General features: G+C 38.9%; 1 protein-coding gene and 1 long non-coding RNA gene across 3 annotated transcripts in view; one reads left to right on the top strand and one right to left on the bottom strand.

Annotated features, from left to right (window-relative positions):
* The window catches only part of LOC116783636 (stonin-1-like), a 39,690-nt gene extending 26,474 nt beyond the window's left edge, over positions 1-13,216 (top strand). The window contains exons 1-9 of one of the 2 annotated variants that reach the window (XM_032681306.1): positions 1,564-1,647; positions 3,369-3,470; positions 3,780-3,903; positions 5,263-5,318; positions 6,320-6,413; positions 7,597-8,192; positions 9,700-9,972; positions 10,769-10,858; positions 12,258-13,216. In XM_032681306.1, the coding sequence (XP_032537197.1) occupies positions 1,627-1,647; positions 3,369-3,470; positions 3,780-3,903; positions 5,263-5,318; positions 6,320-6,413; positions 7,597-8,192; positions 9,700-9,972; positions 10,769-10,858; positions 12,258-12,365 (1,464 nt within the window). In that variant the 5' untranslated portion in view covers positions 1,564-1,626 and the 3' untranslated portion in view covers positions 12,366-13,216. Of the gene's footprint in view, positions 1-1,563; positions 1,648-3,368; positions 3,471-3,779; positions 3,904-5,262; positions 5,319-6,319; positions 6,414-7,596; positions 8,193-9,699; positions 9,973-10,768; positions 10,859-12,257 lie in introns of those variants that run through there. The other variant, XM_032681307.1, reaches the window with a different exon arrangement.
* On the bottom strand, positions 636-1,560 carry LOC116783637. Its single transcript, XR_004355773.1, has 2 exons — positions 1,374-1,560; positions 636-1,022 (listed from the first exon to the last, which is right to left on the bottom strand). It is a non-coding gene; the product is annotated as an uncharacterized LOC116783637 (long non-coding RNA).
* Positions 13,217-14,275: the final 1,059 nt, after the last annotated feature.

The raw sequence follows: 14,275 nt of genomic DNA, 5'->3' as shown, positions 1-14,275 counted from the left end.
TATAAGTAGGCTTATCTGCTGTCCCCTGCATGAAGGGAACTCACATGTTGACCTTGATGACAGGATTTTTGTTGTTCACCATGCAAAGAGTATAATTTAGAACAGACAGGGTATGCCCACATGCCTTGTGGGATTACAAATACAGAGACATGCTCTCCACCTGAAGTGCAGGTGAAGATAATTTGCTTTGGTCTGCAACATGTGGACATGGGCAAAGTAATCTGACCGCTGTCTGAGGCAGCTGGGAAGTCCTTTGGTATCAAGCTCCCCAGTTCTCCTTCTTTTTGAGGTTAGGCATACAAACTGTTACAATTTCAAGGCACTTCGTAATCCCTAGATAAACAGAGGTAGAAAGAAGGGAGCTCATTTATAGATCTTCTTTCTGCACTTCCACCTTTCTAGAAGCACTGTACAGTATGCTGGCAGGGAGAAGGCTCTGCATAAGGTCTATCTGCCTGATGAGGAAGGCAGAATCCAGCTGCAGGATCACCATCTGCGACCTTCAGGGCCCCGCAAGATCCTCAAGGCTGCAGCTCCTTCCTGCTATCTCTGCTAACTTGAAGGGAAAAAACAGGAGAAGAATAAGGACACTCTTGGTATGTGCTATCCCAGACAGTTTCAAATGAGCACTGTGGTTTAAAAAAACATGTTTTATTATTTAAATAAAAGCAACATGGCTCTTCCTTTCCTTGTGAAGATGCAGGGCATACAGAACAGCTGCATATGTAGCTGCTGTTTAATTCAAGACCCAGACAGTGTCATTAAACATATTTTCTGGTAGAGCAAAATTACTTCAATAGGAAATTGTATTTGTCTCACTTGTGAAAATGCAGCTTAGAATACTGTTATGGATGTTGCTTCTTTTTTTGTAGGTGTTAGTGTGGCTGTATAATTAAGGGTCTGTCAGTATTTTCATTAAAATATTTTCGTTTTTCAGGATGTGTAAGTTAGCCTTAAAAATGAAAGCTTAATGGGTGAGTCTCCTCTTCACAAGCCAGACAGCACTGTAACTACGTATCTACCTAAAAAATGAAAAAGAAAGGAAAAAAAGAAGATTATGTTTCTAGGTTCTCAGAATCACCAGGGCAACACTGACTGAAGGTGCAGAAAAATCCAAGCATATATTCTACTACATATATGGGGTTAATGAACATTTTTCCAAATGAGTAACTGCTAAATTGGTAAATCTCTGTATTAACATATGAACAGATTGCTGCAAACGTAAGCAATAATTTGAGTAGTTGTGCCAGATTGCTGCTACTTAACTAGTAGCTTCAGCTATCCCCCTGTTTAGGAGGTAATCATGACTTCGGGGTTTATTAGAGCAAAATGATATGCTTTTGTATCCAGCTTTCCTCGGTGCCTTCTCGCACCACGGAGCAGCTGTGGTTCTCCAGACAAATCCTCCTTTCCCCTGCGCTCGTGAGGGTAAGCTCAAGGCTAGAGCTTGGATCTCACACCTCCTTTCGGCCCGTCCCTCTTTTCGGGTCTTACTTTCGGTGTCCGGGTGTAGCTCCCCGGGCCCCAGGATTTTCAGGGCCGTGGGAGGGCCGGGCGGGGCCGGGCTGTCCCCATGGCAACGGCGCCTTAAAGGCGGGCGGGAGCGGCGGCGGTGCTGCCGCGGCCATGGATCACGGCAGCCCCGTGGTGAGGGGCCGGGCCGCGGGCTGCCCTTCCCTGCGGGATGGGGAAATCGCCTCCCTCTCCCTGCCTCCCCCTTTTTGTCGTAGTCGTCGTCGTTTTTGAAAATAGCACGTTGCGGGCAGCGCGGGCGGAAGGGTCGTGTCCGGTCTTGGCGTGAGGCGCTGGGCAGCTCCAGCGAGGCGCTGGGCAAGCCCGGCAGTGCCAGGGAGGGAAGCGGCGGCTTTTACCCCCGCCCCGGGTTTCGTCTGCTCCTGTCTCTCCGTACGTGGGGCTTCGGGTGGTCCGTCAGGGGACAGTAATCCCAGAGGAGCCTTGGAGGCTTCCCTTTTAGACTCCCTTCGGGCTTTGCCGCAATGGAGTGCCGATAAGCCCTTCCTGCCGCCCCGCTGTGTACAAAGAAAACTGGAGTTTGACGGTTCCCGATATGGATGGCCTGGTTCCGGCAAAAGAGTGGCTGTGTGTGGAGGGATAAAGCCGGAGTACAACAATGTCTGCACTGTAACCATTTTTCTCTAATTTGGAAGCATGCGGTGTTTGAGTTTTACAGTCGCTATGTTCAGTTTTTACGTAGCGTAATAAATATTTGTACTCGCTCTAGTTTGGCAATCCTGGGGAGAGGAATAGGCCCGTTGAAAGATTTACATCCAGTTTCTCTTCTGGATTAACAGTGAAGGCAAAGCATTTGACATATGGGCTGATCAACAGCTTTTAGTGCAGTGGTACAACAGTAAACTTTTTTGTTCCTCCTCATCTTCCTAGTATCCTGAAATGTGGTAGAGAATTTTTGGAGATCACTAACCCCAGATAAAAAAATTATACATGAGTATGGTTATTTTAAAGTAGTGCTATGTTGTGTTGATTGCTTTTTCAAAAAGTGTAATGTGTTACTTCTTAATAACTTCTATTTTTTTTTTAAAAAGAAATTACTTATCATCTGCACTTTAGAATAACTTTAGAGCAGTAAAATATTAATTTGATGTTAAAAAAAATGAAAATTAATAACTCAGACTCCTCTGTTTCCTAAAATATCTTAGCTTCATCTTTCACCTTGTGTAGGCTATTCTGGCGACGATGATAATCAAGATTAATAAGGTTTAAATTGCTACCAGCTAATTATCTTACGTTGGAGTGTATGAACGTTGAAGCTCATGTGTGTCTGCTGTCCAGGTCTAACTGGAGCATTAGGATTTAATCACTTATATGGGCAGAAGAAGGAATAAAATGTTCTGTTGAAGTCCTCTTGTAATACAAGATGAATTATATAAAACTTTTTCCACGAAAAAAAAATAATCTTTGTTATTTTTTGCAGGTTCCTTACATTCTGATTCTGATGGAATAGGCACATCTCATTTTTAGTAGCTTGTACTGTTGGTTGGCCTTTAAGTTAGGGGCAATGATTATAGAATAATTTGAAGTGGTTGGACATGCTTGTTTGAAAATAAGCACAGCAATTGTTTTTGTAATGTTTCTACGATTTTCTTGAACGTTTCTGTAGCCTAACTAATAATTTGCTGCTTAAATCCAGTATTTTTCTAGGGATGTCAGATTTAAAAGAATGAGTGGAATTGCAAACCTTCACGTTTGACATTCAGTTTATTAAACTGATCTGTTCTTGCTGTTCAGTTCATAACAATAGTTTATGCAGTGAGATTAGAGTTTGTGCTATCTTTTCAAATGCCTTAATGCTCATCTTAACTTGAAAATATATATATATTTTAATTTAGTCTATGCTGTACAAGTCCATTATTGAAGATGTGATTGAAGGTGTGCGGGAACTTTTTGCAGAAGAGGGGGTAGAGGAGCGGGTTCTGAAAGACTTGAAGCAGGTTTGTTTGCTTCCCTTGTGTTAAGAGCAGCTGTGTTTATTTTGTTGTTGTTGTTGTTTGAGAAGATGTACCGGTTCATTTCTTTGCCTTCCAAAACATACAAACTTTTACCTTAACTTAGAGTTACAAGTATCCTGTGAGTGATATGTTGGCTGCGGGCAGTCGAAATCCATTAGTTATTGTTACCATGTTTATTGGTTAGAATCAGTCAGTTTACTCTCAAAAAACTGGGAATACTTGATTATCTTTTTAGATGTAGTTTGTTTTCAAAGCTGATATTTGCTGACCTTAATAATAATCTTTCTGCAGCTTTGGGAAACCAAGGTGACAGAGTCTAAAGCAACAGAAGGCTTCTTCAGGCGTGGCCACTGTTCTCCACAGTTCACCCTGCAGCTGCCACACAATTTTCACAGTGTTCTGCAGGCTTCAGCAGGTCAGGTGTTGGACACAACAGAAGCAATTTAAGAATAGCTCTGTGATTCAGGGTTATTTTTGGAAGACTTGCAATAATCTTGGTTTGTGATGCTTCTGTAAATAGCACGAGGGGGAACAGTAACTATTTGAAAGCAGAATTTGACCAATAAAAGATGAATTAAACTTTGATAAACTAATGGAATTCTCTCTATGTGCTCTTGATCTGCTGCCTATTTCCAGTAGCAAAACATGCAGAGAATTTTAGTGTTCTTGTCTGCAGTCCAAAGTGTAACCCTTCAGTTGCACCTTTACCTGTAGGGTTAAGCTTTTGCTTCACCGTTTAATGTGTGTCCTGATGTGTGCAGAGGTTACATGGCACGTTTGTGCCATGCAGCTCTGCTGTCATGTTGGAGTTTAATCTGGTTCTCCAGTTGCTGAAATGTAATCTCTTGCTCAGACAGAAGAGAGGGAGCTTTTTGGTTTTTCTTTCAATTAGCTTTTCTAAAAGCAGTGCTCCTGTTGCAGAGAAGCACTTGACTTTCACACGGCCTCTGACATCAGGACCTGTTCTTCTCAATTAAGTCCAGCTGACCACTGTGGTGGTGTTGTGATGGAGTGTAATGCTCAGCTGAGACTTATCACAAAGTGTGAGGCTGTTAGGACCTTTGCCCATAAAGGACAAAACCCATATGAGATGTTTTAATTTAAATCTGTGTTGTAGTGCACTTCAAAGTTGGGCAGGCACTCTTCATCTGGTTGGTTTTTTTTTTACAGTCTTCATAGTTGAATGAATTGCTTTTGGAGGCAGATGTCTTATTTATTCCATGTGCTGAAAGGGAATATATTTTTGGGTCTGCATGGTACTAGAAGTCTTATATTTAATGAGCATTACCTTGTTACTCCTAAGTTTTTAGTGACAATACTAAGACAATAATAGATTGACTGTTGAAGACAGTGAATCTATTTCTTTTTAAAAATGGGATTTGAATTGCCTTATGACCAGAGATTTTCAAAATATTTAGGACTACCTAAATTATTTGCTTCCTGAAGCCTGGGGAAGTTTTCCCTTTGGCTTTTTTTTTTTTTTCTCCCACTGAAGTCAGTGTTAAGTGCTTTTGAAAATCTTATCCTACTGTTCCTACTGTTAGCACCATTGGTGCAGAAAAGTACTTGCATGTTTTCCTCATGTTGACAAGGCAATACTTGTGCTCACTTGGTTGTTGATCTAATGAGTATGAGCTGAAGTTAGATTGCTTTAGTTTCATGTGTACTTGCTGTAAATTATTGAAAGAGAACTGTGGTAAATTATTTACAGATAACTGTGTCCAAGAAATTAATGTTTTTTGTTAAGTAGTGGGTTTTTTTGTTTTGTTTATAGCTTCTTTTGTCATCCCAGCTGGCAGAGGTTTTCAGCATTTCACAGCTGCAGAACTGGTATGTAGCTGTAGTGATATTTTACTTCAGTTTTGATTATCCTGAAATCCTAAAGGGTTGTTTGTCAGTTATTAGTAGTTTTAAAGGGGAGAACTGTAACACTTCTGCTTCTATTTGAGCAGTGAAAAAGGAGAGGGATCTACCAGCTGGTTTTGCAGGCAGTGCAGCCAGAGGTGTGTTGGAAGACAGGGCTCCATGTATTTAGCCCATAGGATGGAAGTGTAGTGGAAATGCACATCTGCAGTTACTTAAAAAAAAAAAAAATTACTGGGTGTTAAAATAATGCATGGTTGGGAAATACTAGCACTAGTGAAGCTGGGAGGAGCATTATCTGTGAGGTGTAGGAATCATCCAGAAGCAAATGGATGTTTTTAGAGTTGACAAGTTCTGAACTATGGGAATGGGAAAATTTCTTTGAGGGGGGGCTACTATTTGTCAGAGCTTGATGAACTTATTGAGTGCCTCCTGACACTCAAGCTAATTAGCTTGTGAAGTTGAACATAATATTGGGAAGATGTTTCTGCAACATGTGAGTTTCCTGATTTAAAATTTGGATTTCCCTGAAACAGCTGAAAGGAAGCCATATATCCAACTCTTGGAGGAGTTCCAGGAGGAAAAGAGAATGTGAAATGACTTCACAGGCCTAGGAAAGGAGTCTGTGCTGTGTGGAGTAATGCATAAATTTAGGGAAAAGTGACTCTGAGTGGATAAATACATTTCAGGGTGGTGGGTACATTGAAGGGATGTGGGAAGGTGTTCTGTTAACAAAAAGGGAATGTGATAGCTGGGAAGTAGGAAACTCCTAGGGCAAATCATTACCCTGTTAATGCAGAATACTCTTCATCTGTCTGAATCTCAAAAGCATGAAGCAACTTTTCAGTAAAGATGACCTCAGAAAGGTCCTCATTGGTGTTCCATATGGATGTGTTAGGTGTGGCAGTCAGGGCCCAGGGGATGAAGTGTGCACTGTTTCTTGCTAAAGTCAGCTCTCGTGTATCCAGGGGCCCTCACAAGCAGGGACAACTCTTGCTCTCCCTTCGGCTGTTGCTTATCCCATACACCTGCCAGCTGGAGTGACACTACAGACAGCCCCAGGTAAGGTTAAAGAGCACGTGTGAGATGTCACAGTGCACTGTGGATATTGAAAGATGGTCCCAAGTGCAGTAGATAAAACAGATGTGAAGTTAAAGTAAAGGTGGGTAAAGCCAGTTACCCTTCTCTTCCTCTCTAGTTTGTGTCCATGAATGCTGCGTGGAGGAAGTAATTGCGTGGATTAGTTAGTGTGTCAGTTGTGTACACTTGCAAGATCAAGAAGGTATCTCCTTCTCTTATATGAGGGACAATCTTCCATGTTTTAAAAAGATAAAGACACTCCACTGGTTCAGAAACAAATTGATTTTTTTTATTCAAATAAAATAAAATCAAGCATTAACCTTTTTGCTCACGTTCATTTGCTGATGAAATTGCCTATGCTGCTTGTACAAAAAGGGGCTTGTGCTGCTTAGGTGTGATCAGTAGAAGGCTTATTCCAGTCATTAAATCTTTCTTCAAACAGCTGTTCTTTGTGAACTAATGTCACTAGTTATCTATTTCAGGTATAACTCCTGAGATTTTGAGACCTATAGATTGGTACCAGTGGATCTGTGTGTGTGAGCATGTGTGTGTGGAAGAGAAAAATCAAATGGAATTTGGAACTTGGCTCTGGCATTGTAATTCTAACAATGATAATAATGACTTTAAGGATTCAGTATTTGGAGTGGTTTTCACAGAATGAAAAGATATAGAAATTAGGAATGGTCTTTTTTTTCCTTTCTTTTTAACTTCCTTTCTTTTAAACTGGGTATTTGTTTTAGAGGGGATACCTAAAGGTCCTGAACTCTCCCTGTAGATATAGAATAGTGTATTGTTTCATCTTGTATTTCTTAGTTTCTGAAATAACATAGAAAAAATTCAAAACAGGATTTTTATTTATGTATTGTTTTAAATCTAGTATGTAATTAAATTACTGACCTTACTGTTCCAGGGTACTCTGTAGGCCAAGACTAAAAATGGGTGTAAAACATGATGGACTGGATTGGAAGCCATGATTCAGAAAGCTTCTGAATGCTTAATTTTCAAGGGCTGAAATTGTGCTCAAGGAAAGTTTTGCTTTGTAAACATCCCTTTTCTCATAGTTTGCCTGAGTGTTTGCTATTGGTTTTTAGTGGTAAGAGGTCAGTGGCCTGAATGAACCTGTAGTTTAACTTGCTGAAGCAGTTTTCAACTCTTCTCTCTGTAGGGCAACTTTATAAAGTAAATGTGCCTGTTATGGTTACACAGGCCTCAGGAGATAGCAGCATTCTACACCCTCCTGTGCAGCAGATAATTCATCCCCTTGGGCAACCTTCACTTCTGCAAGCCAGCGTTGCCGGTGTTGCACAGATGAATGCACCTTCTTTCCAGGCAGCTGGTGAAACATTGCAACCCCAGGAGGCTGTTGTCCAACAGACTATGATATTTAAACCAAACATTGCAGAAAAAAAACCCCTGGAGAACTCTGCTTCATTGGTCCAGCAGCCTCCTGAGAGTCAGCAGGAACTTGCAACTAATGCAGTGTTGAATCGGTGTGCAGACTCCACAGAAAACTCCCAGCACGACAATCTTCACACAGCTGTGTTTACTCCAGAATCCTCTGTAGGGCTTTTTCTCGATGAATCCTTGGCAAACAGCTCGAGCAGTGTACTGCTGGATGTGGAGGGGCAGTTGGACATGGAGCCTCCAGACCTGGTGCAGCAGCAGGTGTCTGATGATATCATTGACCTGATTATCTCGAGTGAAAGTTTGGATGACAATGCATTCCTGAAAGGTCAGGGCAGCATTGCTTCCTCTGACAAGGTAATGCCTTTTGTTTCTCAGCTGGTGAAAATACATCTGTTGGAGATGGTGGTTTGAACACATCCATCAATGACAAACAGTACCTCAATTGTAAGAATAAAAATTTTCATCTTAAAATTCTTTCTTGAGCCTGTTTAGAAGAGCAGTAGCTAACTGCTTATTTTTACATTAAGAATTTGTCAAAAATACTGCTAAAATACTGTGATGGATGAGAATGTCAATCTAAAAAGATGAAGTGTAATGGATAACAGATAGATATAATGTATTAGACCTCTTGATTACTTTTGGGGATCATAGGTTTTTTTTTCTTGTGTTTTGTTTTGGTGACTAAACAGACATGAAATGACCTCTTGAGAAGTTCCATATCATTCTGACACTGATCAGCATATGGATACTGGTCAACTGTGGCCAAAGTGCTTTTGCAGTATCAGCTAGGATTAGTTTGAGCTTATAATGTATGAAGAGCATTTAAGTTGCATGGAGGATGAAAAGTCAGATTTGATAAGTGAAAATCTGCTGGAAGAAAATGTATTTCCTTGGGAAAAAGTCCTGAACAAACTAGAACTCAGCTAGAGCTGTGTGGAAAACTTGAATGACTTATTAACAAACCACTTTCCTGATCTAATTTTCCTCATCTAATTTTTGTTCCAGAAATTATTTGCAGATGTTTGAAGTTCAGACTGGCTTGCTCACTTTGAGTTGTAGTGCTTATGTGTGATTGAGGCAAATTTATTAAATGCAGATTTAATGACAACAATGCCAAATGTCTGAAAATAGAAAGCATGTTATGTTGCTCATCTGAACTTTGATGGCAGGATGATGAAGACTGTCCACAGTAAGAATGGAAGGTCAAAGCAAAGTGTTATTTTGTTGAACTAGAAAGTGTATGTGAATGGGAATTAAGTGCTACAATAAAGATTTAATGAGAAACTGAAGATGGCCAAAACCTTAAATCTTTTTATGCTCCTGTGAATGCTCTGTTTAGGAGTTCTAGCACTTTTATGAACAGTAACTTGAAGTAGTGAAATGTTTACTGTTTCTCCCAGCTTTTTATATCTTATTTAAACAAAGCATTTTGATTGAGTTGAAAGAGAGGAATCAGGACAAATGCTATTTTTGGGTCAGAGGAGTAGCTCGTTTTTTTTTTTTTTTCCTTTGAAGGTTTTTTGCAATAGAAATTCTAAAGGCCCACTTAATTGCCTTTTTTTTTTTTAGAGTTGTTTGAGTACAAGAGTGCTTAAAGAAAAGTCAAACAATTCTTTTTTTTTCTGTATTGCTGAGGAATATTTGACATGGGTTTAATTTAAGGTTAGATGTAATGCCAGTTTGCAAATGTACTCAGGGTTTGCAAGTAGTAAGACTCGAAACTCTCATTTTAGTTCCCCAAACATGCTGGTTTATGAACAAAAATCTCAGGCTTTGTACTGAACATAGCTTTCATTGTGGTGTTAATTCACAAGCTGTCTCTGGTCTCTTTTATTCCTGTCACATGGAACCTACTGAGCAGACAGAATATAACTTCCGATCGGAGAAGGATACCTGCAGTGCCATTGAAGGCATAATCCAGCTAGATGGTACTGGTGATGTTTCTGCCAAGGAGGAAATAGCATGTACAAAAAATAAGGAAGAGAATGAATTCATTGGAATTATTGAATCAGAGGATCTAAAAGTTCTGGATGATGAGGAAGACTATGATGAAGAATGTGACAGTACTTCAAATATGGAGTCTAGCTGCAGTGGTGGTGATAATGAAGACCTCCAAATAGATATAGTTGAGGAGGTAATTTACTTTTTAGCCTTGTGAAGCACGTAACAATAGTAGGTGTATCTTGACTTAAATTGCTGGATGTAGAACAATTCCTGGTTAGTTTAATGCAGAGGATGCACAGTGAAGTTACATGCCTCAGAAGACAGGAGGTACTGCTGAGAAATTACTCAAAGCTCATTATGAAGAGTGTGGACAAATGAAAGAAATGTTGAAAAGTCATTTGTTTATTGGATTAATTAAAGTACTAAATTATCAAAATTAAAGGTCTATTGTAAAACCCTGGCCTCAGAAGAATGGAGTTCTGCTTTTTATTTAAAGAAGATATAATTAAAAAAATTTAGATTTTAAATAAGATATATTTAAATAAGATCAGGATACAAATCTAGATTTTCATTCCTTCTGAAGAAACACAGGGGATTTAACAGAGAAAAATATGATACAAGTACATATGTTTCCTAGGTTTTCCTTTTTCTTAAAGGTGTGTGATTTTGTATCCTGGAGTTTTGTTCACAAGAGAATCAACTTGTAGCATTTGGACTTCAAATAAATACAAGTTGATCAGTGTTCCTGTTACTGGAATCACTTTATCCTTTAGCAGTCTTGCTTTTTGACCTATGTTTTTGTTTAGGTGGTTCTTGTTTTTGAGAATGCAAGCATGTAAAGGTGCTTATAAACGAAGTTTGTGTACCGCAGTCTTCACAGCCTCTAGGTCTTGATTTTTTTTTCAGTGGTAACCCTTATTGTTCTAGGTGTGTTTGATGCCAATGGTATTCTGAAAGAGTGTATAAAATAGAATTTTAATTTCTAGGACCCCTTGAACTCTGGTGATGATGTCAGTGAACAGGACATTCCAGACTTATTTGACACCGACAACGTGATCGTTTGTCAGTACGACAAGGTACAGTTTGTACTTTTATCTTTGTTCCTTAATCATTCCAAATAATATCTTCAGCAAATCCGTGTCTGTTCTACTGTCAATACCTTTTAAAGAAAATCTAATGCTGTAATAATCGAGTGTTTATATTATGTGTTTAGCTGACAACAGTCTGAAGACTTTCCTGCTGTTTTCTGAAATGAGGATAATCAGAATGGATAATCAGAAAAGAGAACAAGTCTTGCAAAATTAAAATGTGTAAAGGTGCAAAAGCTTATGCATTTCCTTAACTTTTAAGTAATAGCAACATCTCCATGGATGTACACAGGTATATTCAGCCATGAATTAGGACTTTTGAAATGGGTAACAGAAAGAGAAGTGTTTAACCTTTTTTGTCTTTGAAGTGCTTACTGGGAGATTTTCATACCAGAATTCTGTTGTGGCTGAAAAACCAACTGGTTGTCAAGGGCCATTTTGTCCTTCATTTTAATGTTTAAAATTCAATCTTATTTTGAACTTCCAAAGATCAGATTAAATATTAACTCTGGTATGGTTTCAGATGCTTATATATCAGTAATTTAAAAGATAACAAAACAAAGTACATATTTTATTTTAAAACAAATATGGAAAAATATGGCTATAGTTTGCTTGAGAATGTGCCTTGACTTTTATTCTTTCAAAAGTGATTAGTAACTAGGCATAGTGAAAAGTAGATAAAAACATTCTTCTGTTGTTACCTTGTTACCTATAAAAGAATGCTGCTGGCAAAATTGCTGTCCTGTTTCTTTTTCTTTCTAGAGATGAAACTAGACTGCTGAAAATCCAAGGAATTTTCTAGAATTGTTTAAAATTCCTTTTTTTAGTATCAAACAAAGCTTTTTGCAGTATGGATTATTTTGCAGACCTTTAAAAAGAAACAGAATATAAAAATTCTTTTTTTTTTATGGCAGTATTTGCTCTTAAGCAAAGTTTTCATGCTTTTAGCCTTATTCTTACACTGCTGTGCATGCAACATTGCTTTGCCATGTGTATGGAAAAAGGAAAACACTGCATTTCAGTTAAGCTGTACTTGTTCTCAAGGTGCAGTTTGTTTTGGGGCAGACTGATCTCTCATGAAATTGCTCCATTGCTGTTGCCTTGTCCTGCTGGTGTTGAGTTGTCACACAGCTAACATTTTCTTGGGAGGGTGGGGAGGGAGTGTGGGAGAAGGTGTGCTAAGATTCACGAGGTTGTTCTCTTGAGAGGGCAGGGAATTCATTATAGACAAATGAAATATACTGCTTCCACTGAATATTTTGGGCTGTCAGGATTTTAAAATAAAAATGGGGTGTGTAAACCAGGGTGTGCTAAAATAATTTTTTTTTAATGGATGGTCTAATACATATTTGTGGGGGCATTGATTTTGATTTTTATTTTTTATCAGATACATCGAACTAAGAACAAATGGAAGTTCTTCTTAAAAGATGGAGTGATGTCCTTTGAGGGTAAAGACCATGTTTTTGCAAAAGCCATTGGAGATGCAGAGTGGTGAAACCTCACTGAAGCGGGGACTTTAAGACTGTGGCATTATTCCCTTATGAACCTTCTACTGTGAAACAACTGGACTTTCTATTGTTTTGCCATAAAACCTCCCAACAAATAATAAAACAACAAAGCTGTGATAAAAATATGCAAAATATGTGCAGTTAATACATGCACACTAAAACACTGTATTGTTAGCTACTCAGCTGTCTTTGCGGTTCTTTTCTGACTATTTCATCACTTTTCCAACCAAGAAACATCATTAGAATGATTAGCTTTAAAGTTTGAAATGTTGTATATGTTAGTATTTCTTTACTTTCTTGAATTACAAAGTAAATTCTAGTTCTGTTGGGTTTGTTTCAACTTCTTAAGAGCTAAAGTATGACTTGAAATATAAAACTACACAGTTGCTGTTGATACCATGTATTTCTTTTCAAAGACTGCTGAGTTAAAAAAAGAAAAGGAAAACCACATCTGTGCAAGTTTGAAACCTCTTGTCTTTCCTTCCTCTTCTGGTTTTTTTTGTGTTTTTTTGACATCAGTTTAAAGGCAGGCGTTTTAGATCGAAGTAAGGGAAATGTGGATCCTGGAGTTCTCAATATATGAGAATTATTATTGCTTATTATTATTATTGCTTATTTATTATTGCTTATTATTATTATTATTGCTTATTCTACACCATCTATGTCTGCTGAGATGCAATGAATAGTGTGATGTAACACTAAAATGTGATTTATTTTCATTGTCAATGGAAAATAATTTAAGTTTGCTACTATATGTACTCACTTCATTTCAGGACTACAGACCAGTAAGCTGTGAATGACAAAAATTGTGCATAATAATAAAATGTCATCTCATATATATTTCTAGCAGAGAGTTGTTTTTGTGTTCCCTAAGTATAAACTTTGCTTAGAGAAACATGTACAAGCCATGCATGTGGCAGTAGCTCACCCTGCCATGAGAACTGCATTCCCACCAGTCCTCAACACTGATTTTTGTTAGTTTGTCTAGGAACAAAGGTCAGAAAGAAGTTCTGTGTCCTAGCTCTCCAGAACTGCAGCTTTTCCCTGGCTAGCTCCTGTTCCTTGTAGGGCAATATTGGGAACTAAATGGTAAAGCCTCAGCCAGGCTGACTCAGAACAGGATAATCCCACTGGAAGGGCAGGACCATATGGTACCACTCCCTCCTGGCTGCTGCTCCCATGTCTGCTGAGAGAAGACCTCATGAGACATTTTGGCTATCTCTACTCCCTGAGAGGATGCAGAGGCTTTGAGAAGGGAAAGAAAAGAAATAGAGTGGGAGAGACTGAATATATGGAAGACATGAAGGGGAAATAAACCAGCCCTTGTTCATAATGGTGCCAACCCTTGTGCTGATGGCATTAAGAGAAGAGATGCCTTCCTCAGGAGGCAAGTTTTTAACAACTATTTATTCCATGCTTTTGTTGACATATCTGCTGCTCTCCAGTATCAAAGACAGGACACTGAACTAGAGCATCTGATCTGAGTGTGGCATTTCTTTTGTCTTTTATTGATATTGCTGCTGGGATGTGAAGAATGTGTATTCAGAGACGGTTAAAATATTACAATGTGTGATTTCTTTGTCCTCATTCAGATGACTTGTAGCTGCACTGGTGCTAGGCTTCAGATCCATAAATGCAGAGGGAATGCAGCTCTTACTACGTGATAGATGCTTTTAGATTTCAGCACTCTCTCACAGGTGTTCATGCTCTATAAATGTGCACATGATGAACTGTGGGACCATTTTCAACTTCATGAAAGAATGGAAGCAGAGGTAGTGTGGCACAGGAATCCATGGGACAGGGCCAGATATGCACCATTCACTAAGCACCACTCAGTCTCCAAATGTTGCTCCTGAATTTGACTTGTTTTTGCTAGTCACTATAAAATAAAGTGGCT

Source organism: Chiroxiphia lanceolata, chromosome 3 (assembly GCF_009829145.1).
Source record: "Chiroxiphia lanceolata isolate bChiLan1 chromosome 3, bChiLan1.pri, whole genome shotgun sequence".
NCBI classification, from domain to species: domain Eukaryota; kingdom Metazoa; phylum Chordata; class Aves; order Passeriformes; family Pipridae; genus Chiroxiphia; species Chiroxiphia lanceolata.
Note: the sequence above shows the minus strand (reverse complement) of the source record. Positions and strands in the feature narration are given on the sequence as shown.